General features: G+C 48.4%; 1 protein-coding gene across 1 annotated transcript in view; it reads right to left on the bottom strand.

The window, feature by feature from the left end:
- The window catches only part of CLIP2 (CAP-Gly domain containing linker protein 2), a 98,505-nt gene that overhangs the window by 46,380 nt on the left and 25,530 nt on the right, over nt 1–26,595 (bottom strand). Inside the window, exons 3-6 of the mRNA XM_015428371.1 lie at nt 11,133–11,257; nt 6,807–7,020; nt 3,243–3,440; nt 1,514–1,617 (exon numbers count right to left, since the gene is read on the bottom strand). Of these exons, the coding sequence (XP_015283857.1) occupies nt 1,514–1,617; nt 3,243–3,440; nt 6,807–7,020; nt 11,133–11,257 (641 nt within the window). The remainder of the gene's footprint in view (nt 1–1,513; nt 1,618–3,242; nt 3,441–6,806; nt 7,021–11,132; nt 11,258–26,595) is intronic.

Genomic DNA, 26,595 nt, shown 5'->3' with positions numbered 1-26,595 from the left:
ATGAGTTATGCTAATGAGCTCCTGCACCTCTTTTTCTACGAAATGACCCCTGGTTATTTCAATCCACGACGGTTCATCTCTGCAGCCTTCCGAGGCTATAACCAGTTCTCCTCGCTCCTTATATGGTCCTCTTACAGCCAGCTGCATGCCTTGGAAGCTCCTGGGCAAGACGGCCTCTGGTGGCTCCCAAGAAGGACACCATCCCTGCTGTGTATGCAGACACAACCAATGCTCCTGCTAAGCTGTAGAGTCTTGTGAGTAAAAAATTCTACTTTGTGAGCTACTGGCATCAAAGTTGTGAGCCAGCGATTTGGCTGCTGCACAAGTTAGTTTGCCGTGGAGCCATCCCTTCCTGAGCTAAGCCAAAAATGTGTGAGCCGGAGGCTAAAAAACTGTGAGCTGGCTCACACTAACTCATCTTAGAGGGAAGACTGGACACAACCCTTATGGGAGAGGAAGCAGAGCACTGCTTTTAAGTCCCAGCCGCAGCAAGGCTAGAAGAAAAGAATGACACCCCCAGGAGTGTCTCCCAGCAGAAACTGGGAGATCGCCCACAGAGGCCACTGTGGTGTCAGACAGGACCTCTGGGGGCAAGTCCCACTCCTGGTGGGCATCTCTGGTAGGCGGTGGGCTCTCATCTGGGCAAGGGTCTTGCTCACCTTGACAGTCTTCTATACCGGCTCTTCCCCTCCCCTCATTCCGCCAGGTTGCTCCTTCTCACAAGTCCAAAGTCTCATTTCCCAGGACTTTTGGATGCTGGCTTCTCAGGCCAGTGCCTGTCAGTTTCCTTGCCCCTTCCAGCTTCCCTAGGCCTGACTGCCTTCTCTCTCTCCATGATCACAGCACCTCAGCCAATAGACATATATACTGTTCAACCAGCCCTGCCCTCTCTGACATCAGAGCAGCTCATCCAATCACCAGGGGACCCTTAACGGCTGCCACAGCCGATGCTCCCCAAGCAGGTTGGGGACTTTTGACATGGGCTCTACTGTGAAGTATCTGTCAAGTTTAACAGCCCCACATCATCGCAGAGTATACATGCTTGCATTGAATGTTCTGCCATCAGAGGTGCTTTTAGGGAGGTACCGCCAGATACCATATGCAGACAGACTTTGCCCTTGCTGTCTAAAAGATATAGAATCCACTACACACACCACACTTCATTGCCCCCTCTATAGGGATATCCGATCTCGTTTTATCACTCCATTTCCAGCGGGTAAGAGCTGGCACTCTGATGACTCAACGGTTCACTTTCTTCTGTTTGATTCTAATTGCGAAATAATGGAGGCTGTTGCAAAGATATTTATATTATGCCATCAGAAGACGAGGCTTGAATAGCCAGGTGTAAGTGACGGAGGCATCTTAGTATTTTCCCGTATTCCCGTGATGTTTTGTGCTTTCGTGCCAATAAAAGGTTTTGTGTGTGTGTGGCTGCCAGAGCCAACCAAACCTTCAGTGAGCCATAAGACATGAGCTTCTCGGAGACCCTCCCAACATCCTCTGGGGCAGATACCTTTTCTCCTCCTCCAACTGGTTCAGCAACTCAACTTTCTCCTTCTGTGCGCCATCCAGCAGGGTCCGTGCTCGCTGCAGGTTCCCCTCTGCTTCGGCAGTGTACTAGGAAAAGGACAGGGGGGAGAGTGGGAAATCAAAACACAGAGAGAGAAAGAGCCGGCAGGACGTCAGACTAGGATCTGGGAGACCCACAGGAAGATCTCCACGCTGCCATGGAAGCTCGCTCGGTGACCTCGGGTCGGGTCACTCACACACTTCCAGCCTAGCCTTCCTCACGGCGTTGTCGAGAGGACGAAACAGAGGACGGGAATACCAAGTGCAACGCCCTGAATACCTTGGAGGATGGATAAACAAACGACGAGGCTACGCAGATGCATGTGGGGATCTGAAATGCTTGTGAGGAGCAGGAAGAATGTCTCGGGTTCAGTCTCTAGTTAAAAGGTCTCAGGTATCAGACTGCTGGGAGAGACTTCTCTCTGACTGACAACACCATCCAAACAGAGTTACACCCTTTCAAGCCCATTGACTCCAATGGATTTAGCAGGGGGGAAGAGAAGGAGGAGGAGGAGGAGAAGGAGATAAAGAAGAGGAGGAGGAGGAGGAGGAGGAAGAGGAGGAGGAGATTGGATTTATACCCCACCCTTCACTACCCGAATGAGTCTCAGAGCGGCTTACAAACTCCTTTCCCTTCCCCTCCCCACAACAGACACCCTGTGAGCTAGGTGGGGCTGAGAGAGCTCTGACAGAAACGGCTCTTTTTCAAGAACAGCTCTTATCAGGACTACGGCTTGCCCAAGGTCATTCAGCAGGTGCAAGTGGAGGAGTGGGGAATCAACCCCGGTTCTCCCAGATTAGAGTCCGCGCTCCTAACCACTACACCAAACTGGCTCTCTCCTGGAAGAGGAAGAGGAGAGGAGATTGGATTTATACCCTGCCCTTCACTACCCGAAGGAGTCTCAGAGTGGCTTACAAACTCCTTTCCCTTCCCTTCCCTTCCCCTCCCAACAGGCACCCTGTGAGGCAGGGGGGGCTGAGAGAGCTCTGACAGAAACGGCTCTTTTTCAAGAACAGCTCTTATCAGAACTACGGCTTGCCCAAGGTCATCCAGCCAGGTGCAAGTGAAGGAGGGGGGAATCAAACCCGGTTCTCCCACATTAGAGTCTGTGCACTTAACTGCTACAACAAACTGGCTCTCTACTTTGGATGGCCCCGATAGATCCTGGAGAGCCAGCATGGCGTAGGGGTTAAAGCGCCGGACTAGGATTTGAGTCAACCCACTTGTGCCACGGAAGATCACTGGGTGACCGTGGGCCAGTCCCACACTCTCAGCTTGACCTACCTTACAGGGTTGTTGTGAGGATAAAAAAGAGGAGAGGAGAACCGTGTAAGCCGCTTTGGGTCCCTCACTGGGGAGAAAGGCGGGATATAAATAAAGTAAATAAATAAGTAAAATGGAGAGAGCTGCCACCCATCAGAACAGGAAACCAGTTCCCCTTTTTCTTGCTGGAGGGAAGATGTGCCTATCACTGGAAAAGTGGATCTCTTTTTTTCAATATAACCACTGAGACTAGATCCTGAAATAACTTTGCTAATGAAATATATATGTTTGCTATGCTTGGCTTCCGTGGCTGTCTCGCTGCAATGTCTGTTGGCCAGAGAAATAAAGCTAGAGCGACTCAGCGTCATGCCCCCGGACTCGTGGGCACCCCTTGCCACGGGTGTCGTACCTGCTCGTGCTGGGCTTTCAGGATGGCCATCTCCTTCTCCACCTCGCAGATGCGGCTGGTCGCCTTGGCCACCTCGGCACGCTCCAGGTCCCGCTCTGCCAGCAGCTGCTCGATGTGCTGCTGTTTCTCCTTCAGAGCCTCTTGCAGTGCTGTCGTGCCGGAGATCTTCCGGGCGTAGCGAGAAGAGGTCTCTGTCAGCTGGAGGGGGAAAGGCAGGGCTTGAAACACTGGCTTCGCTGGCACGACCCTTTCCCTCGGCCTTCAGCAAACTCAACGCCCAAACATCCTACACGGGGATGCCACACACCCCCTCTCCCTTTTCTTCAGACTCTGTGAGAATGGTTCCTGGTTTAAGGGGTCAAAGGGAACCCTAGACAAAAAGCCCTTCCAGAGGAGACAAGAGAGAAAGCCTAGAGTGTATCATTAGTTAAGTTGAGCCCAGGGGTCATTTCCTGCAGGAGCGCACAGGAGCGGAGCTCCGGCAGTAAAGAGCCCAGGGGGCGGGCACATACAACAAGCCCCACCCCCTGCTCCCAGCAGCCCTCAGTCAGAGCAAGAAGCAGCCAGGTAAGCTGCAGAGCCCCCCCCCCCGGCCCCCTGCTCCAAAACAGTCCAGTGGCACCTTTAAGACCAAGTTTTATTCAGGTACAAGCTTTCCCTCCTCTGCGAGGACAGATGTGGACGTTCCCCCCCCCAATAGCTAGCAATCCAGAACAGTCCAGTGGAGCCTGAGCGGTGGGTGTTGCCTTCTGACACACTTCCGGTGATGTCAGGGGGTGGGGCATATGCAAATAAGCTATGCTAATGAGCTCCTGCTCCTCTTTTTCTACAAAATGACCCCCGGTTGAGCCTGTCTATAAAGTTGTGTTCTACTTTCTGTTACTGGTGTTGGAGTGAGCGACCCAGGATGCCTGGACTTTGGGGGGCGCTACATCACTCTAAGGGTGTATAGGTGTTGTCTCCTTGAAGGGGATACGTCCCTTTGTCTTAACCTGGGAGCTGCCCTCTGACCCCCTCCTCCCTCCCTCACTTTGTCCTCTCACTTTCTCACATGGCCTTCCATGGAGAAACGTGTCTCTGCAGGTCTCTCCCGTTGATACAGTGCCCTCATACTCCCCATACACTTGATGCCAGACAAGCTGGCCCTTTGTGAAAGGGAAAGGACTCTTTAGACTAGGCTTCTCTCTCTCTCCTTTCGACCGCAGCCCTGAATGTGAACTGGGTCTACTTGATTAAATGTACGTTTACCTTTTTTGCAATATACTTTGGAGATTTACTTAACTGCACTCAGCATCACGCTTCTGCGACTGAGCAAAACTCTGCCATGTTAACCAACGATCCCAATAGCTGGCAAGTGTCGGAGTCTCTCAACCCCGAGTGTCTAATTGCCCAGCTAACAACACATAAACCTACCTTTTCTACACAGCTCATTCCCTTAGCCCTCCCTCCCAACTGCTACCAGGTTTGAATGAATGAATGTTGATTTGCGATCAAAGACCATTTTTCATAAGAAGACAATATTATGCAGCCAAAGAGATTCATTCCAACACAGAAAATAGGTTTAGTCATAAAAACCTTAACATATTTATGAACTATAATAATCCAGAAAAAAAATCCTTAAAATGTATCTAAAATATCTAATATATGTAAAATGATTACCAGTTCTACAAATAAAAACTATACATAACCATACTTCTTATTGTGAAATTTTATCAAGTAGAAGCAGAATGTGGCTATTTGTCTGGAGATAATTGGCTTTTCATTAACTAAAAGTCTCTCCAGGCAGGTCTCGTCTGCATCTACTGATGGTCTGTCTAAAAATGGGGATATAAACTTATCCCTATGAACTTGATGGAACAGGCACCTAAAGAACATATGAACCATCGATTCCTCTTCTTCAATAGAACATCTATCTTCATATGAGATCTTCCTATATTTCGCATCTAGAACCCTTGAGGGGATAACTGCACAACAATGAGCCAAAGTAAAAGCTTTTCTATGAGATGGCACATCCACACACGTAAAACATTTGGCCATATTCATAACATATTTGGACTCTCCGAGGGCCAGGAAATAAGGAGATTTTATTAAATCTCGCTGTCGCTCTATATCACGCACCCTTTGTTTGATGGTACTTTTCACCTGGGCACCGCTCTGCGCTGTTACCAGGTTTTAAGGCCATGCAACTGCTGCAGGTCTTATTCCTGCCCTGATTTCTCTTGTCCCTGGTACAGCTCAAACCTGTGATTCTTTTCAAGACATTTGCTGCTCCCGTGCGCTATGTTTTTCCCCACAAAATGGACAGTGTTCACTGTATGCGGGTCCAGATACTAGGGAGGGCCTTAAAGGAAGCGGTCCCAAGGCATCTGGGGTGGGCGAAGTAAGAAGGTGCAACACGGAGGTTGGAGTGAGGGAATTTCCCAGACTCTGTGCCTGGAGGTACAGTCCCCACAGCTAGGAAAACGGAATCAAAAGTGGTTTTCTCTCTACCAGTGGTAAAAGGAGTTGGTGGAGCACTTTCCTCTATATGTATTATACTCCCCAGAGACTGGTTATAGAATCATAGAATCCTAGAGTTGGAAGGGGCCAGACAGACCATCTAGTCCAGCCCCCTGCCCAGTGCAGGACCAGCCCAAAGCATCTCTGACAAATATTCGTCCAGCCACTTCTTGAAATCTGTCAGTGAAGGGGAGCCAACCACCTCCCTAGGCAGCTGATTCCACTTTTGGACCACTCTGACCATGAAAAAGTATTTCCTGATATCCAGCCGATACCTTTCTGTATATAATTTAAACCTGTTGCTTTGGGTCCTCTCCTCTGCTGCCAACTGGAACAGCTCCTTGCCCTCCTCCAAATGACAGCCTTTCAAATGTTTAAAGAGAGCAATCATAGCCCTCCTGCGATTTCGATGCTATGGCCCTTTTAATACAACCCAAGACTGAATTGGCCGTTTTTGCCACAGCATCACACTGACTGCTCATATTTACTTTACAATCCACCCTTTTCCCAAGATCTCTTTCGCATACACTAATCCCCGGAAACGTATCCCACATTCAGTATTTGTGCTTGACATTTTTGTGGCCCAGACGTAATACTGTGCATTTATCTTTGTTGAATTGCATCCTGTTTGCAACCGCCCACTTCTCCAGAGTATTCGGGTCTTGTTGAATTTTAACTCTATCTTCTTGGGTGTTTGCTACTCCTCCCAACTTGGTTGTCCAAGACCCTGCGCAAGCAGAAATGCAAGTGGGGATACAGTAAGTCTGACTTCGTGCAAGAGGCTACTGTGGTCTTTTGCTTGCATTTCTGCTTGCACAAGAGCTCTAGCACCAGTGGAACTTTTGCACAGGACCCAATCGTGTATGTGTGTGCACACCAAGTCATTTACACAATGGAGCAAACATACATTCAAAGCACGCAACTGAGACACTGGTCTTTTCAACCCCATTCTTTCCAGAGTACAAAATTGGAGTGAATACATATTCAGATACTCAAACAACTGTACACACTCACACACATACACAATGCAATGCACAGAAAACCCCAAAGAAAGCTGGTTCTTACTAAGCCGCTTCGGCTGGGCCGTCCCCCGACAGAGGAGGCCACGGAACTGACGGAGCTGATGGAGGAACTGCTGGGGCTATGGGTCAAGGCTGAGACCCCCATTGCCAGCCTCTTGCTCTTCTTGGCTTTGGCAGGGCTGGTGGATGGGAAGCCAATCCGAATCACTTTGTGTATAGGAGCAAAGAGGCCGAACTTGGGCGGGCACTGAAAATACCTGGAGAAGGAAGAGAGACAAGCAGAGATCGTATTCCAGCTATTCTAATAAAACCAAAGCTCCGGGACAATGGTTCTCTTCTCAGGCCTGGAAGGCGAAATGGAGCCTCCACATTCAGAGGCAGTCTCTCTCTGAATGCCAGCTGCCGAGGGGAAGGCTCTGGCCTCACCCTGGTTATGGGCTTACAGAAGCATCTGGGGGACTGCAGTCAGAAATGTGATGCCGCACTACAGGCACCAGGCGAGACGCCTCACGATTAGATGCCTTCCCCATCTGCCCAGAGACAGGCCAGCAGTTTCCAGAAAAACTAGAACCAGAAGTAGCTCAGGGCAGATTTCCGGGTTGATCCGGAAAAGTTAACAGCGTCCCGTCGGAGCCTGTGGGGCGACCTGACTTTGTAACTCTGGAGCAGCTGGATCTGCAGCGACCATCAGAAGGGGGCGTGTGGGTCTGAGACCCGTTCTGAATTGTTTTTTGCAAAGACGGGGCAGAACAGCTGCTTCGAAATGATTCATTTTCTCCTCTGGTGGGAAAACTCAGAGAGGGTTCCTTTCCCTCCGCCTTGGCTATGCCTTCCTTTGACAGACGGCTGGGACAGCTGCCAGCTGCTCTGTGTAAATCCAAGGAGGTATTTTGGAACAGCTGCTCACATCTGGGGGAAGTACTCAGCAAGTTTATTAAAACCTCCCCTCGACTTTTTTGGGTGGTTAGTGGATGCAATGTTGCCAGTGAGTCTTCCACGTTGCTGTACAAAGACAAGCCCTGGCATTCTCCCTTGGGGGAGCGGCTGCCCTGCCCCACGATTAGAAAGGGTCCCCTCCGCATTACTTTGGCTTCTGAATCTACCCCCACCAAGGGCAACGGAGTCATTTTCCTCCTGAAAATCCTCTTGTTCCTTAGCTGTTTTAACCCTCACCGGGGGAAAAGTCCAGATAATCAGTGGCTGCCTTTTGCAAAAGAAAAACGAACCCTATGAAAAAGGACATTAGAGCGGCACCTGACCTGTTCTTACTCTGAGTGCAAACAAAGAATAAATGCAACTCCAAAATCTTCCCACTCTCCCCTCCCCTCAACTCAGTTATCCACCTCTGTACGTTTTCTGGAATAGACCAGGAAGCAGTTAAGAAATTCATAAGCAACCCGGCATCCATTCTCCTTCCCAAAGGGCTTGTGTTTGGGTGGCCACTCATTCCAAAAAACTGCAGAAAAGGGCAACTCGAATGATAAAAGGGTTGGAACACTTTCCCTATGAGGAAAGGTTAAGGCGCTTAGGGTTCTTTAGCTTGGAGAAACGATGACTGAGGGGTGCCATGATCGAGGTTTATAAGATTATGCATGGGAAAGAGCAGGTAGAGAAAGAGGTACTTTTCTCCCTTTCTCACAATATAAGAACTCATGGGCACTCCATGAAATTGCTGAGCGGTCGGGTTAGAACGGATTAAAGGAAGTACTTCTTCACCCAAAGAGTGATTAACACATGGAATTCACTGCCACAGGAAGTGGTGGCGGCTAAAAGCATGGACGGCTTCAAGAGGGAACTAGATAAGCATATGGAGCAGAGGTCCATCAGTGGCTATTAGCCACAAGGTATAGATAGGGGCTCTGGGGAAAGTGATGCTCTGTCTTCTTGGTGCTTGGGGGGGTCAACAGTGGGAGGGCTTCTGATGTCCTGGCCCCACTGGTGGACCTCCTGATGCCACTGGTATTTCTGGCCACTGTGTGATACCGAGTGTTGGACTGGATGGGCCTTTGGCCTGATCCAACATTGGCGTCTCTTATGTTCTTATCCCATCCCCAGTTGTCTTATACCTCAGGTGATTCCCGGCAGCTTGCTATCACTGGGGCAGCAGTAGTTCCAGCACTTTGGGAGGAAAACGTTTTATTGGCCCATAATGCACACACATCTTACTGCAGATTTCCAGAGCAGTAACTTGGGGTTCTGTGTCCACCTTATGCATCATTCTTTTCCCTCTGGTATATTTATTCTGCAGCTACAATTTGAAAAAACTGCACTTTTCTAAATCAGGGTAGAATGTCACTTGTGACATGTGTGGGGGGTGGCATCCATTTTTTTAATTTACACAATTGCTATATCACAGCTGTGCAGTAGTGTCCAGCAAGCTCCTTCCATTTAAATCCTTGTGGTTCAGGTTTTGCACATGCATTTTAGTTCCCTGAATGAAAGCGAAAAGAAAGGAATACAGGCAAAGGGGGAAAACCCACTGTTGAAACTGACAAGACTTTTTCTGAAATTGACAAGCAGCTGTGAAGCCCCATTTTCCCTATTGCCAAGCACTAGGGCATTCTCTGCTGTGTTATTGGCCACTTTGAAAAATGGGAAACAGTCACACGTTCTTGTAATATGGGGGAACATGTTGAGTGTACAGAATGCCCAGTAGAACCCACTGACACTGGCATTGCAACTTGTGATCGTTGGCAACATGTGTGTGGGTGCGTGCGCCTGTGCAAAGTCGACTGCAACTCTACCATGCTTTGCACAGGGCTGCAATTTGTATGGGGGAGGAGTCCTCTGGCAGAAGCTCTGGAGAGGTTTTATAGTCTTGTGCCACTAAATTAAAAATAAATAAATTTGGAGTATATTTTCACCAATGCCCTAGTGCAGCTGCATAGTAATGCTAATTTCCTGCCCTTCTTTGCAAATTTGTGTGGTTTTCTCTTTGTGATTCTCTAATTTGATCCTGTGCACTGGTCGTGATCTTGGCGGTTTTTTAGAACTTGTCCTGTGTGGATTGCACTCTGTCCTCCAAATGGATTGATCCCAAGCAATTCTTAAGTTCGGCAGTTTGCAAAAGGTCCATGTTGCTCAGTCGCCATTTTAAAGTTAAGCTTCTGGAGACTGCCAAAATGGTTCACCCCAAAACCTTTTTCACTAAAGCATTAAAGGGAAAAATGTTTTCAGAGCTTTAGGCTTCCCATCCCAGACTCTCTCTCTCTTTACATCTCATGTCAATTTCATTCTATGCTGATGATCCCCCCCTTTATTTTGTTTGCATGCAGCAATGAAATCCTTATGTTTGTTCTTTTAACTGGGGACACTGCCCTTTGCCTCTAAGCTAAACGTAGACCTCACACAGCTCCTTTTAAAGTTCCCCCTGTTGTTTAAAGTGTTTTTATTCAGTGATCCAAGACTAGTGATAGTCTAATATTGCTGGACTCATGCTGCTTGTAAAAAAAAAATTAAAAAATAAAAAATGAGGGGAAAATGGAGCTTGTACACCAATGAAGGGGGGTGGAATATGCAGAGTGGGTGGAACGACCTCAATGTAGGTGGGGGAGTGACCTTTGAGGGGTGGCAAAAGGGTGGGGGGAATCCAAGGGAATCTGTACGCTTTTGAATTACCTTCAGCTTGGAAGCGAAACAAGGGAAAAATTGGCACAAAAGCAGGCTCAGAAAATCCAGGGAAACAGCGACCAGCAAGCAAACTGAGCGCTGAAAGGAGGGAAATCAATGCAGAATAACAAAGAAAACCCACTGGACATGCACGTTGAAAGCAAGGGGAAACACCCGTGAGTAATAGGCCTCTCTCCCTCCCTCCCTCTCTCTCTCTCTTCACTTTCTCCACCCCCTGCTATTTTAACCACTATCTTCTCTCCTTTTCTTCCTAAGCTGTTCTTGCTCAGAAACACTATGAAAGATGGGAAGGGGATCAGTGTTCCCTCTAAGCTGAATTAGTGTGAGCTAGCTCACCGTTTTTTAGCCTCCAGCTCACAGATTTTTGTCTTAGCTCAGGAAGGATGGCTCTAGAGCAAACTAATTTATGCAGCAGCCAAATCGCTCACTCACAACTTTAATGCCAGTAGCTCACAAAGCAGAATTTTTGCTCACAAAATTCCACAGCTTAGAGGGAACATTGGAAGGGATCATGACTTGGTGACAGAGTCATCTGCTTGGCATGTCGATGCTCCCAAGTTCAATCCCCAGCATCTCCAGTTAAAAGGATCATGTAGCTGGTGATGTGAAAGTCTTCTGCCTCAGATTTTGGGAAGCCACTGCCAATCAGAGTAGACAGCCCTGACTTTGACCGACCAATGGCCTGACTCAGTATAAGGTCGCTCCACATGCAGCTCTGCATGCTCTTATCATTCAGTACCTTGTTCCAGCCACAGCGCCGTCATTCTTCCCCAACGGTTCATCCAGCTCCACTCCACACCACTCTCCTTTGGCAAAATCCGTTTCCCCCACATAGCGCACAACACCTGTTTTTGTTCCACCAACCTGTTGATTGTTGATGCAGGAGAACAGAGAGAGAGAGAAAGAAAAGGAGTTTAAAACTCTAGACGAGTTCTTGTCAATTGCTTCTAAAGCCAGAGCCTTTTCCCAGTGATCAAAGAATGGCTAACTAAGGCCCCAGAGGCTGGTGAAATGGGCAAACTCACTCTGTTTTGTTTCTTCGTCAAGTTTGGGGAAACGTGATTCCATTGATTGGAATACCTATTGTAACAGCGTCGCTATTCAGATACGCGTTTCCATGTAACGTTGAGGTCAATATCTTTAAAGATGTAACAAAAAGGTAAGTAAGAAGTGGAATATGAAAACAGGACACAGGAAGATGGGACAGATTACTCCCACTATATTCAATGTACACGTGTGGAGTCTGCACGAGATAACAATACGGGGATCACACTGGCCTAACTGATATGGCTGTTAAAAGCATTACCAGATAAGATGTGTAAGCAATGACTGTGCTACGCAAATGCCAGGCATTTTTATTATGTGCCCGGACAAGGAATCATAGGAGATGGGAGCAATGTAGAAAACTCCACCCCCACCCCCCAAAGATCTCACGTCCTCTGGGATTCTAAAAGTTTTTAATGGCTTCAGCAAACTACCCCCCCTCCTCCTCCAATGACTCTCAAGTGCTATCAGCGTTCTGCACTTCCTGGAGCGTATTCAGTTCATATCACGGCATATGGTTCATTTACAGGCATTTTTCTACATACCCGGTGGGTCTCCTGACTGCATACAAACCCTCCCCTTGTCTGTTCCTAGCTTGGTATTGCTCCTTACATCCTCCACATGGGGAAAGCAGCAGCCATTTTACTGTGGGATACCATCATACACACATGATTGTGAAGAGGTGTTACCTAGGAACTAGTGACAGTCTTTTCCAAGTTTAAAAGAAGAAGAGAAGAGACTGGATTTATACCCCGCCCTTCACTACCCAAAGGTGTCTCAGAGCGGCTTACAGAACCCTTTCCCTTCCCCTCCCCACACAGACACCCTGTGAGGTAGGTGGGGCTGAGAGAGCTCTTGACAGAAACTGCTCTTTTTCAAGGACAGCTCTTATCAGAACTACGGCTTGCCCAAGGTCATCCAGCCAGGTGCAAGTGGAGGGGTGGGGAATCAAACCCGGTTTTCCCAGATTAGAGTCCGCGCACTTAACCACTACACCAAACTGGCTCTCCTACACCAAAGATTCTCTTGCTTGTCTGTTCCAGATACAATCTCCTCATGACTTTATGGATGACAGTTGAGCACCAGATTACTCTCCTTTGTGTATTCCCTTCCTGCCTACCCTCCCCCATCCGTTTTCTTCAGGGATGATCCCTCAGCCTGGTCTCTCGTGAAACTGACAAGGTTGGGGGAAGCCTTATCAATTTTAGGGTGGGTGTTGTTTTTTTAATTAAAAAGAAGAAGAGATTGGATTTATACTCCTTCACTATCCGAAGGAGTCTCAGAACAGCATACAATCTCCTTTCCCTTCCCCTCCCCACCACAGACACCCTGTGTGGTAGGTGGGGCGGAGAGAGCTCTTTCGAGGACTGCCCTTGAGAGAACAGCTCTGAAAGAACTTGTGACTGACCCAAGGTCACACCAGCAGCTGCATGTGGAGGAGTGGGGAATCAAACCCAGTTCTCCCAGATTAGAGTTCACGCTCCTAACCACTACACCAAACTGGCTTGAAGAATTACTGTGCACAGCAGTGCTCATGCACATACATATTCATGGACGGGATGTGTACACACATGTGAGTGTGAAGAGTCCAGTTACGTTAAGAGCAGGTGGGAGAATTGTAGGAGCCAGAAGGTAACGTGCAGGGCTCTTTTTGTAGAAAAAGCCCAGCAGGAACTCATTAGTATAATAGGCCACACCCAACAGCAGGAACTCATTAGCATATATTGGGCCACACCCCTGACAGCACAGCTCATTAGCACATTAGGCCGCACCCCCATGTTACCAGAAGTGTGGTTATCCAGCCACACCCACCTTTTGCTTGTTATTCTGTTTACCTTGTTTGTTGTCAAAACCCAGGGCCTTTTTTTGTAGCAGGAACTCCTTTGCATGTTAGGCCACACCCCCCTAATGTAGCCAATCCTAATGAGTTTCTGCTGGTGGGTGTGGCCTGTTATGCTAATGAGTTCCTGCTGGGCGTGGCCAACTCGGGAGCCAGCCGGAACTCCGTTCCTGTGCGTTCCTGCCCAAAAATAGCCCTGGCTAATGTGAGAAGATGGCTGCTGTCTTGTAAGAGCCAGGGGGGTTGTCTCTCGCCTGCTGTGGGTACTGAATGACTGGGAGAGCACAAGACCCGAAGGGCCCTTGGCTCGTAGCCCATGGCTCACAGCCTGTGAGCTGTTGGACCAGTCCAGGGGATGCAAGCCCAGCTGGAGATGGTGGCTTGTTTCTTTACACTTGTTTGTTTAAATTTAAATTCTATTAGTGTTTTATTCTAAGGCTCGTTGGGTCCTGGCTGGGGAGGAAAGCATAATTTAAAAAACCACATCAATGAAGTGGAGGAGGGGGGGTCAGGGAAGGAAACGGCTCAATGGCAGCTGTTCCTGTTCTGGGGAAAGGAGAAAGAATTGGGTAGGGAGCTGTGATTGCGAACAGCAATTAAAAAGGGAGAGAGAGCTGAAAATGTAAACTTCTCAGACGTGCACAACCGCTGAAGAAATGACAGGTGGTGGAGAAATGCGAGGTCAAGTTTCAGCTATCTTATGGTGGTTTTCAAGACCAGAGACATTCAAAGGTGGTTTGCCCTTGCCTCCCTCTGCGTAGCAACCCTGGACTTCCTTGGTGGTCTCCCATCCAAGTACTAACCAGCTTCAATTCCAAGACCCAACAATGGTACTTTGCCATCGCCTGCCTCTGTGTCGCAACCCTGGACTTCATTTGGTAGTCTCTCATTCAAGTGGCCGACCCTGCTTAACTTCCAAGACCCAACAGTGGTGGTTTGCCATTGCCTACCTCTGCGTAGACTCCTGCCAACCTAGCAGTTCGAAAGCAAGAAATTGCAAGTAGATAAATTGGTACCACTTCAGTGGGAAGGTAACAGCGTTCCGTGCGCCTTGGTGATTAGTCATGCCGGCCACATGACCACGGAAACGTCTTCGGACAGCGCTGGCTCTTCGGCTTGGAAACGGAGATGAGCACCGCAACCCTAGAGTCGGACTCGACTGGCTTTCGAGCAAGGGAACCTTTACCTTTACCTTTTTACCTCTGCGTAGTAACCTTGGACTTCCTTAGTGGTCTCCCATCCAAATACCAACCAGGGCTGACCTTGCTTAGCTTCCAAGATCTGATGAGATCAGGCTACCCTGGGCCATCCAGGACAGGGCAAATGATGGGTAGATGACTAAAAACAAACACTAGGCTGAGCACAGAAGAGAGAAAAAAAGGAATGACGAAATCCCATTGTAAATCCACCTTCCCATGTGGTTGGTGATCAGTTGACTGAAAAACTTGATATGGCCTGACCTGGATCGCCCAGGCAAAACCCAATCTCGTCAGATCTCGGAAGCTAAGCAGGGCTGACCCTGGCAAGTATCTGGATGGGAGACCTCCAAGGAATACCAGAGGTGGGACGCAGAGGCGGGCTAATCAAGCCACCTCTCCGAACGTCCTCCATGCCCCAGTAGGAGCTGCCAGAGGTTGCCATGACCAGGGGTCATTTCCTGCAGGAGCGCACAGGAGCGGAGCTCCGGCAGTAAAGAGCCCAGGGGGTGGGCACATGCAACAAGCCCCACCCCCTGCACCCAGCAGCCCTCAGTCAGAGCAACAAGCAGCCAGGTAAGTTGCAGAGCTCCCCCCAGCCCCCCAGTCTAGTGGCACCTTTAAGACTAAGTTTTATTCAGGTACAAGCTCTCCCTCCTCTGCGAGGACAGATCTGCACGTCCCCCCCCCCAATAGCTACCAATCCAAAACAGTCCAGTGGTGCCTTCTGACAGACTTCTGGTGATGTCAGGCGGTGTGACATATGCAAATAAGTTATGCTAATGAGCTCCTGCCTCTCTTTTTCTATGAAATGACCCCTGGCCATGACACACACAAAAATACCAAACAAGAGAGGAAAACTGGACGCCCTTTAAAAGCACACGGCCATCGTTCACACACACACGTGCCAACCGCCAAAGCACTTCGAGCAGCACATTAAAAAAAAAAAAACCCTGGCCAAACCATCTTCATTTCTGATTATTTTAACCGCTTGAACCCGGAGCCAGACTTCAACAGCATTGCGAATAGGGGTCACCGCTCCCACCCTCCTCGCTGTTTGCTCCAAAAAGGATTTACAGATAGATTTTTAAGCCAATAATGAGGGATTGGAGGCTGCTGTTAATTGCATGACCTTGCTAGAACTCCCCCGCTGCAGCTTTCCAGCCGTTGGGCGCACCAAAGGAATTCACATGTGGCAGCCAGCTCGAAGGGGGGGGGGAGGATACCATCCGATTGGCAAGCAGCTCTATTCAGCCCAGATAATCTGCTAATGCCTCTCCAATAAATGTGCATTTAATACAAAATGTTGCTGACCATTCTAGTGGCTCCACCGGCGGAACAGACTTGCTGAGTACGATTTGCTGACAGTCATAGAATCCTGAGTGGACACAAATAATGTTGTCATGGCTATTTATTGAGCCCCTGGCCTTTTCTCTGGCCTTCTGTTTGATAGATGAGACTCTTTCTCAATGGCCAATAGACACCTAGAAGACGTTTCTTATTCATTTTGTACTGTAATGATTACGGGTGTTTGGCCAGAGGCTACAGTCCATTTGCTTGGGGAAGGGTTCGAAACAAACACTTTGGCTACCAGCTTTTTATTTATCTGGAATGGGGGTCCCTCAGTAGAGTGGCTACAGGTGCCACGGCATCCACCGAGATGTTTCCTGGTGCCCACCAAGTGTTTCGAGGAAGTGGGCAGGGGTCTCTGGCTTTTGCCCAGCAAGGCTTCTGATTGGCTGTGTGGACTAAAAAAAAAATACTGTTTCGGCAGCAGCTACCACCGCACCACAAGGATCTATACCAGGCGACTGAAGTTAAGAGCTGTGGCGATCATTTTGTGGCTGGCTCTGCCTCCTGTGGCAGCCATTTTGCGGCAGCCATTTTGTTGCTGTGACCACCAGGGCTTTTTTAGTAGAAAAAGCCCAGCAGGAACTCATTAGCATAATAGGCCACACCCATCAGCAGAAACTCATTAGCATATTAGGCCACACACCCCTGACTGCACCGCTGATTAGCATATTAGGCCGCATTCCCGTGTTACCAGAAGTGTGGTCATCCAGCCACACCCACCTTTTGCTTCTTATTCTGTTTACCTTGTTTGTTGTCAAAACCCAGGGCCTTTTTTTGTAGCAGGAACTCCTTTGCATGTTAGGCCACACACCCCCTAATGTAGCCAATCCTCATGAGTTTCTGCTGTTGGGTGTGGCCTATTATGCTAATGAGTTCCTGCTGGGTGTGGCCAACTTGGGAGCCAGCCGGAACTCTGTTCCTGTGCATTTCCTGTGCGTTCCTGCCCAAAAATAGCCCTGGGACCACCATGCCGTCTCAGAATTCCAAATGCACCCCAGGCTCAGAAAGGTTGGGGACCCTGATTTAGAGCACAAGAGAAGCCTGGATGGATCAAAACCAGTGATCCATCTAGTTCAGCATCATGTCTCCCCTGGTGACCAACCAGATATCCTGGAAGGCCGACAAGCCCAGAAGAAAAAGCCTCCACTGTTGCTTTGTGTGTCCGTCGATCCCCAGCATCTGATGCACAGGTACACTGCCTCCAAATAGCAAGGTCCCAGTTAGCCATTAATGATGGACCTAATCTCTATCCCATGTGTCTAGTCCACTTTTAAAGGCTCCTGTGCTGGTAGCTGACACTACCTGGGAAGAAGCTGTATGCATGCGCTAAAGAAGAAACTACAAATCCGTGATTTCAATATTGCATTGTAACAAAAGTACAAGAATCAAAGTACAATACTCATATACAAGTGAAAAAAAGAGGTCCAAAAAATTGAAGTTGATGAAATTCTCCAGAATTCCAAGTCGTTTCACGGATCTTCATCTGAATGGGACCATACATATCAATTTATGTCTCCTAGTATTTTTCGATGTAAGGTTAAGACAACAATGCCTGCAGAGCTTCACAATTTGTGTACTGCGTGATTCAATGACAAGTCCATCAATAGTTTCCATTTTGGGTCCAAAGTGCATCTATAGATGAAACGGGACATCTAGGCGGGAGAACACTACCTGGGGCCATGGCTCAGTGCAGGAATATCTGTTTTGTGTGCAGAAGGTCCCAGGTTCAATCCCTGCCATCTCCGGTTTAAAAGGCAGTAGGTGATGTGAAAGACCTCTGCCTAAGCCACTGCCAATCAGAGTAGACAATACTAATATTGACGGACCAATGTTCTTGCTCCATACAAAGCAGCTTCATGTGTGTAATGCAATTTTTTTTTAAATGTATTTATTATTACTCTATTTATACCCTGCTCTCCCTGCATTTGCAGGCTCAGGGCGGTTTACCTTCATTAAAACATTTTACAAATATATAAATAGCAATTAAAATCCCACAACAGACACCCTGTGAGGTGGGTGGGGCTGAGAAAGCTCTGACACAAACTGCTCTTTCAGGAATAGCTGTGCCAGAGCTTGTGACTGACCCAAGGTCACATCAGCAGGTGCAAGTGGAGGAGTGGGGAATCAAACCCGGTTCTCCCAGATCAGAGTCCGCGCACTTAACCACTACACCAAAACTGGCTCTCCTGTCTCCTGTCTACTCCGACTGGCAGCAGCTCTCCAAGTTCACAGGAAGGAATCTTTCACATCGTCTCCTTTTCTGAAGATGCCAGGTGAGAACTGAACCTTCGACCTTCTGCACGCAGGGCAGAGGCTTCGTCACGGAGCCCTGGCTGCATCCCAAACAAACAGATCACACAGTTAAACTCGAGGACTCTCTCCTTCCAAGGAAATGGACTCCACCCGGCACATTCCACTGCTCGGGTAGTGTAAAGTGGCAGGGTGCTGTTTCCCTCTGCGATCGCTTTCCATCTCTCTCTCTCTCTCAGGACTTCTCTGACTTTCCAGTTCTCCCCCACCACTCCAGAAGGGTACCTTTCCTGACAGGTACGAATTCAGGGCTATTTTTGGGCAGGAACGCACAGGAACGGAGTTCCGGCTGGCTCCCAAGTTGGCCACACCCAGCAGGAACTCATTAGCATAATAGGCCACACCCAACAGCAGAAACTCATTAGGATTGGCTACATTAGGGGTGTGTGGCCTAACATGCAAAGAAGTTCCTGCTACAAAAAACGGCCCTGGGTTTTGACAACAAACAAGGTAAACAGAATAACAAGCAAAAGGTGGGTGTGGCTGGATAACCACACTTCTGGTAACATGTGAAGCAAAAGGTGGGTGTGGCTGGATGACCAAACTTCTGGTAACATGGGGGTGCGGCCTAATATGCTTATGAGTTTCTACTGTTGGATGTGGTCTATTAAGCTACTGATTTCCTCCTGAACTTTTTCTACAAAAAGAGCCCTGGACCGTACGATCATTACTGGGATCCCGCCACCTCCTTTCCAGTCCACTTTCTTCTTAATCACTAAAGCTGGGCTCGGTTATCACAAGACCCTCAAAGACTGCTGTGCCAAGACAGTCTTCGAAGAGCCGCATAGTGAAAATAATCCCGCTGGGATTCAGAGGGGGGAGGAAACCTAGAATTACTGTGCCTCGTAATTACAGGGCTGTCATGGCTCCAAGACTGCCCACTCTCTTCCCCACCACCGCAGACCACTGATGTCTGGGCGCCTTGATGGAAAGTCACACAAGCAGAACACTAAATGAGGGAGGCATGTTTGCACACAGGCAGGGTTAATTGGAACCAGGCTCAGCCCCGGAACGTAGTCCCACGTCAGTTTGCAGACCTGTTTGCAGGAAGCAATTTGAAGCATTCCCTCCAAGCACATGGACAGATAAATCTGCCTTCTACTGAATCAGACCCTCGGTCCAGGAAGGTCAGTCTTGTCTATTCAGACTGGCAGCGGCTCTCCAGAGTCTCAGGCTGAGGTCTTTCTCATCACCTACTGCCTGGTCCTTTCCACTGGCGATGCAAGGGATTGAACCTGGAGCCTTCTGCATGCCAAGCAGATGCTCTACCACCAAGCCACGGCCTCTTCCCATAGAGCAGAATCACACAGCACCCACTCAGCTCCCCCCCACACACTAGAGAGAAACTGGATCTTACACCTACTGATATGGATACTAGTAATATTTGTGTTTCTGTAATAACAAAACAGCCCTAATTCTCTTGGAACCTAAAAGATTACCTAGCATAGGTGTGGAGGCTAAAACCAGATTGGAAGACTAGAGACCCAGGTTTAAATCCACACCCAGAAATGAAGCGGACTCTGGTGTTGTACATATTAGATTCCATGTCAAAAATGAAGTCAAATGAGGAGGAAGATCTATGTTTTATTTCAATTAACAGAAAAACAATTGGACCAAATAGTCCATCCAAAATTGACTCCTTTCTTCTCAGCATATTCAGGAAATATGCTTCAATTGACAGGAAAACAATTAGACCAAATAACTCATACCTAACCTAAATAATTAATGGACAAGGATTCTTCATACGAGACTAAAATCTTATCTGACCCAGACATTGAAAGGTTTGCCCTAAGAACTACAGAATCATGAACTTTGTACCTATTATGTTGTCTGCTAACAATATCAGACCTACAAGAGGAAAGCCTTCTATATAACAGGCCTTTCTAACATCCTAATAAAATATTACTTAAAGAATAAATCTATAAAACCAGAGAAATATGAATATGAACAATCAAGGAGAAAAAAACCTATATAAAAATCTTTATATTCCCATTCATACTACACTGGGACAGACAGCTTTCCAAGAGCCTCACTACCTCACAGGATTGCTGCAATATGCGTGCGCCCAAACTCTTTGGAAGAAGAAAAGGGTAAAAATGAAACAGACAGAACAGGGGTGATCAAGAAATTGGCTTGGGGTAGCAAAGAGATGGTAAAAGCAGTATTAAAAGAGCATGGAAGTCGCAGTACACAGGCAGACAATGGCGCGGGGCATTAATGGGCGGCCCAAAGGCAGAGTCTAGCAGTGCAAGAGTTGAGCACGAGTGAGGTAGAGCAAATCCAAGAATCGTAGTCAGAGGCGGTCCGAGAAGTCACAAAGTCAGGTTCAAGAATTGTCAGGATACAAGGCAGATTCAGAAGTAGTGGTTGCAGGGTCATCTATAAATCAGCTTGTTGCTTCCACACCTAACAGCCTCCCTTGGCTGGTTTTCTTAAGGGTCATGCTTGCAGCCAGCTGCTCGGGAGTAATCCTGCAACTACTCCAACAGCTCGCATGGGGCCAGGAGGCGTGCACTTTGTCATCTCTCCTGTAGTTCTGCTCGTAGCCTCTGTCTGTGGCACTCTAAGGGTGTGGGTGATGCTGGAGGACTAGAAGCGATCAACTGAGGTTCACCTGCTGAATCAGGGCTGGAGGGTGTCGGGTGGCTCTGCACCAGCTGTTGGCTGTGAATCCTGACATGCCTGCAGCTCACCTTCCTGATTGCTGGCTTCTGCTGACTCAGAGCTGGCTACATGGGGCTCTTCTTCTCCTGAGGAGTCCTCACTGAGCCCTGGCTGACCCATGACACCAGATATTTGTTGTGCAGTTTGAAAATTTTGTAGAACAAAGGTAAAGAGTCAGTTTGGTGTGAGAGCCAGTTTGGTGTAGTGGTTAAGTGTGCGGACTCTACTCTGGGAGAACCAGGTTCTCTGCACAAGAAGACTGGTCCAGCTGCTGTACGAAACCTTCCAACCTCTCACAGACAGAGGTTTTGGGATTAACTATAATTATGTCCCTAATGCCACTTTCTAAGGCCACCAAGTGTATCACTTAAGAGAAGGGTTCTTTCTTTTTCCCAGCAATTGACCATTTTACCAAAAGATTCAAAATAAGCGGTTGGGTCAGGGTTTAAAAAGAGTTGTGTGTGTGTGTGTGGGGGGGGGGGAAATAAGCCATTTCTGTGGATGTCTGATTCCCAGCAAGCCAGACAACAGCGTTAAACAGCGATTCCAAAAATAGCGTGCCCAGAACAGTGCAACAGACACTTCCATGCTAAACCATTTATCTGTGAGGGGGAGCACCTCTCTGCAAGACCCAGGGTGAAGCATGTGCAAAGACATAAACATTTCCATTTTTCTTGCTTGGGGGGGGGGGTTGCTCATTCCCAACTCCTGATGCATTTAAACTAACTATCTGCAACTGAAAGCAGTCTGGCTCTACTGAATCACAGTGGTGTGAACCTCATTGAAGCGGCTATAAAGCCAGCTGCCCTGAACTGCTGTAATAGTTTAGCAGCTGCCAAAAGAGGAGGAAGACATACCCTACGAGTGCTCAGTGCAGCCTGAAACACAGCTATGGAGACAGCCGGTTATCTTTGTCGACTCCCCACTGGAGAAAACTGTCCATGTCTCTACGTACCAATTGGGAAACATCTGTCCCAGCCGATTTGGACTGCTTTAAAAGTAACACGTCAAATATTATACCAGAACGGATGACAGTGAAGCCCTTCTCCCAATCTGCTAGGGCAGCCACCAAGCCCGAGCTCGAAAGGGAGCCAAAAAGCAATTATCTTATTTCCTTAATGGAAAAGGCTCCGTCTATCCAAAAGGGCCTTTGAATACAGCCCCAGATGAACATAAAAGTCACAGAGAAGAGAGGAAGGGAGGTGGGGGATGGGTTCTTTTGCAATCTGAGTCTTGGGAGCGCGCCTGGAAGCCTCTCGCTGAAAAACAGGGTCCCAAGAAGAGAAAATGCATGTGCAGAGCGCAGATCAAATGATTATTTAAGGGCTCCGTTCTTTACTGTTCAATGCGATGATATAAAATGGGAATCCGTTTATGTAGTAAAAAACACACCCCAATGAAGGCACTGCATTGGCGAATCCAGAAGGAAGAGGGGAATTCCAGCAAAAGCCTATGCAAATGTGACTTGGAAGACCTAGGATCAGCTCTCATTTTTCAAGAACAGCTGTGCTAGAACTATGGCTTGCCCAAGGTCATCCAGCAGGTGCAAGTGGAGGAGTGGGGAATCAAACCCGGTTCTCCCAGATTAGAGTCCGCGCACTTAACCACTACACCAAATGATGTTCCCGTTCGATTGCGAGTCAGGAATATGTTACTCACTTGGCCACCCAATGAGAAGGGAGCACTCACTGGAGAAGACCCTGATGCTGGGAAAGATTGAAGGTCAAAGAAGACGGGAACGGCAAAGGATGAGATGGTTAGACAGTGTCATAGATGCAACGAACATGAAATTGAGCAAACTTCAGAGGACGGCAGAAGACAGGAGGGCCTTGCGTGATCTGGTCCATGGGGTCGCAAAGAGTCGGACTCGACTGTGCGACTGAACAACAACAACAGGGACAGGAGCAACTCGTCTCAGGATATGGGAGTTCTTGCATTCTACAATTTTAACTAATAGGACGGAACACGGACTCCACCCCACGACCCTAAGCCAACACACACAAAGATCAGGCAGGGGGAAACAGACTGCTCCATAGTAATGCATACAATCAGGGGTCATTTCCTGCAGGAGCGCACAGGAGCGGAGCTCCGGCAGTAAGGAGCTCAGGGGGTGGGCACATGCAACAAGCCCTGCCCCATGCTCCCAGCAGCCCTCAGTTGGGCCATGAGGAACAAGAAGCAGCCAGGTAAGTTGCAGAGCCCCCCCCCACACCTTCAGGTACAAGCCCTCCCTCCTCTGTGAGGGCGGATCTGCATGTTCCTGCCCCCCAACAGCTAGCAATCCAAAACAGTCCAGTGGAGCCTGAGCGGTGGGTGTTGCCTTCAGACACACTTCCGGTGATGTCAGGGGGTGTGGCATATGCAAATAAGTTATGCTAATGAGTTATGCTAATGAGCTCCTGCACCTCTTTTTCTACGAAATGACCCCTGCATACAATAAATGCACCACAGAGTGGGCAATACTGAGCCTGATGTAGACCAGGGACCTGCCTCAGTATAAGGCAGCTCCATGTGTCCAGATTCAAGGGGAGGGCCTGTAGCTCAGTGGCAGAGCACCCACTTTGCAATGCAGAAGGTCCCAGGCTCAGTCCTCGGCATCCCCAGTTAAAAAGGGATCTGGGAACAGGCGATGCTGAAAACCTCTGAGACTCTGGAGAGCAGCTGTCCATCAGAGCAGCCAGTCCTGACTTCGATAGACCATAAGGCAGCTTCATTTGGCTAATGGAAAAGTAAGGGTTAACGAAAGTCAAAAACAAAACAACGTGACCTGGGGAATGGGAGGGAAAGGCTGAGGAGGACTGAAACCAAAGCTGTGAGTTGGTTGACAAGGTCCTGCACCACACCAGGAAAGAAACTGGTCCTTCCGCCCTGCCCTGAATAGCCCAGGCTGGCCTGATCTCATCAAATCTCGGAAGTTAAGTAGGGTCAGCCCTGGTTAGTATTTGGATGGAGGACAACCAATCCCATATGCAGAGAGAATCTCAGTCTCACTTAAAGAAGCAGACAGGTTTCTAATCCTCAAACTCAATCATCATCTACAGATATGAAAACTCCAGAGCTCCAGAGCAATTGAAAGAGTAGCCGCAGGAACACAGACAATGATGCTAGATGTGTCCACGATGGCGGGGGAACTGTATGAAATTTTAGTGGCCTTAGAGGAGTAAGAACAGGGGTGTCGAACTAATTTGTTATGAGGGCCGGATCTGACATAAATGAGGTTTTATTGGGCCGGGCCGGGTGTGTCATAAAATGTAATGCCAGGTAGCGGAGATATAAACTTTATAAAGGACACAAACACAAAAGGTTTTTTTTTTTACTTAAAATAAAAACATGCTTAAAACATGAGCTCTGTAAGCTGCAAACCTATTTTTGATTTATTGCCATTCAACACAGAAATCTCATGCTCAGAGTTCTGAGTCTAGGACCCAGGTTAAAACATGAAATGGCTGAGTAATTAAGAGAGTCTGGCAAAGCAAGCTATGATGCAGCAGCAGCAGAACTGGAAGCAGGAGATGGCCAGTTCCACTGCAGACCTGATGGAAGCCCTCAGGGGGCCTAATCCGGCCCCCGGGCCGCATGTTTGACACCCTTGAGTAAGAATGATTTGGCGAGCAAGCTGGAATCTTCTGCAGATGTTAAAAAAACCAGGTTGATCTTTTAAATTTTACTTCTCAAATTGCCAATGTATTCGCAAAGGTTTGGGCAAGTGAACAAGTAAGCCATGCAAGCTTGCTCAGTTCTGTGAATTTGCTGACAAAGTCCAGCTCACCACCTGCTTGGTATACAGAAGGCTGCAGGGCCAGTCCCTGCACCTCCAAGTTTAAAAAACAGCAGGTGTTTGGCCTGATACCTGTGTGGTGTCTCTGCTAGTCAGAATGTAGAACTCAGGGCTAGAAGCCCAATGTTTTGGTTCGGTATAAGGCAGCGTCTCACATTAATCAGAAGTATGCATTCACAGAGAAAAACGCAGCCCCTTCAGCGTCACCCTCTCGTCTCCCCGCACCCATATCCGATTGCGTTCTGCTGCAGAAGGAGCTAAACCCAGCTTCACAAGTAGCCAAGATCCACAGCAATTTACTGAGTTGTGGCATGAAGTCACCTCCAACGCCTGCGTCAAGAGAAAGGCTGTGTTTATCCCTCAGCGGGGCGCAAAGAACAATTGCTGGCACAGCAGCCCCGCCAGACATGTACTGAACAGCCAGGCTGAGGGGGAAAATGGCTCTCTGATCAGGCGGGCAGTTAAACTTACTGAGAGACTGCCCTTTGCATCCTATTTATGCCTGTTTGGGCTCTGCCAACTCAACTTGCATTTCCTGCAGCCAAGTGCTAGCTGTGAAGCTACCTTATACTGAATCAGACCCTTGGTCCATCATGGTCAACCAGGGCTCTTTTTGTAGAAAACGCCCAGCAGGAACTCATTAGCATAATAGGCCACACCCAACAGCAGGAACTCATTAGCATACTAGGCCACACCTCTGACAGCACCACTCATTAGCACATTAGGACGCACCCCCATGTTACCAGAAGTGTGGTCATCCAGCCACACCCACCTTTTGCTTCTTATTCTGTTGACCTTGTTTGTTGTCAAAACCCAGGGCTTTTTTGTAACAGGAACTCCTTTGCATGTTAGGCCACACACCCCTAATGTAGCCAATCCTAATGAGTTTCTGCTGTTGGGTGTGGCCTATTATGCTAATGCGTTCCTGCTGGGCGTGGCCAACTTGGGAGCCAGCTGGAACTCCGTTCCTGTGCGTTCCTGCCCAGAAATAGCCCTGGTCAATACTGTCTACTCTGATGAGCAACAGCTCTCCAGAGTCACAAGCTGAGGTCTTTCACATCACCTGCTGCATGGTCCTTTTAACGGGAGGTGCCCGGGATTGAACCTAGGACCTTCTGAATGCCTACCAGATGCTCCACCACCGAGCCACAGCACCACAGTTATAGGGAATTACTTGCCCATGCTGCAGGGTCCTGATTTGGGTTGGGACTATGGCACAGGGGGAGGAGGGCTTATGCCCTCCTGTGTCACTGTCCCAAGCCGAAACTGCCCTGGAGGCATTATTTGCCCAGTTGCCGAGGAGGGGGGCTGCACGTAGACTACAAGCTGAACTGCAGCCCCCTGGAAGGGCTACAAACCCCCCCCCCCCCCCCCCCCCGGGGCCCTCTGGCTGCAAGGAATGTGAGTCGGGTTAGGGGAAAGTGCAATGTCTTAGTTTAGACCTAAGGTGGACTATCCCCCTGAAAGAGTTAATACCATGTTTACCCAAAAGAAAGACGATGCTGAATGCAAGACAATTCCCCTTAAAAAAAATTAAAAGCTCTTTAAAAATTACTGTTCAGTACTGCAATTTGCATGCAAATTTACGACGGCCTGCTTCCTCTTTACAATACATGTGTGTGAGGGACTTTTATTTGGTAGATTCCAGGGTATTCCCTTTGCCAATAGAAGTTGAGGGGAATGGCTGAACAGCTGAACATCTGCTCTTTGTAACAACTTCAGCTGGACAAGGGGATTCATGCAAACAGGTTTCAAGAGGGCCTAAAGTCTGCCAGGACATTGCTGCAAAACAAAAATGGCAAGGGGGGGGGGCGCAGCTTTGCACCACAGGACCCTTGCACCATTTTAAAATGACTTTAAAATGGTAGTGAGAACTTATGGTGGCCGTGACTTCTCCCTATCAAGGTTGGTTTGGCTCCAATTTCCCTGGCGGGAATGGCAGCTTTGAGAGAATCGCTAAAGTAGATCTGGTGAGACCGAGAGACTACGCAAGGAATCACTAACAAGGCTAAAGGCT

This window comes from Gekko japonicus, unplaced genomic scaffold (assembly GCF_001447785.1).
Source record: "Gekko japonicus isolate JY-2015 unplaced genomic scaffold, Gekko_japonicus_V1.1 scaffold677, whole genome shotgun sequence".
NCBI classification, from domain to species: domain Eukaryota; kingdom Metazoa; phylum Chordata; class Lepidosauria; order Squamata; family Gekkonidae; genus Gekko; species Gekko japonicus.
Note: the sequence above shows the minus strand (reverse complement) of the source record. Positions and strands in the feature narration are given on the sequence as shown.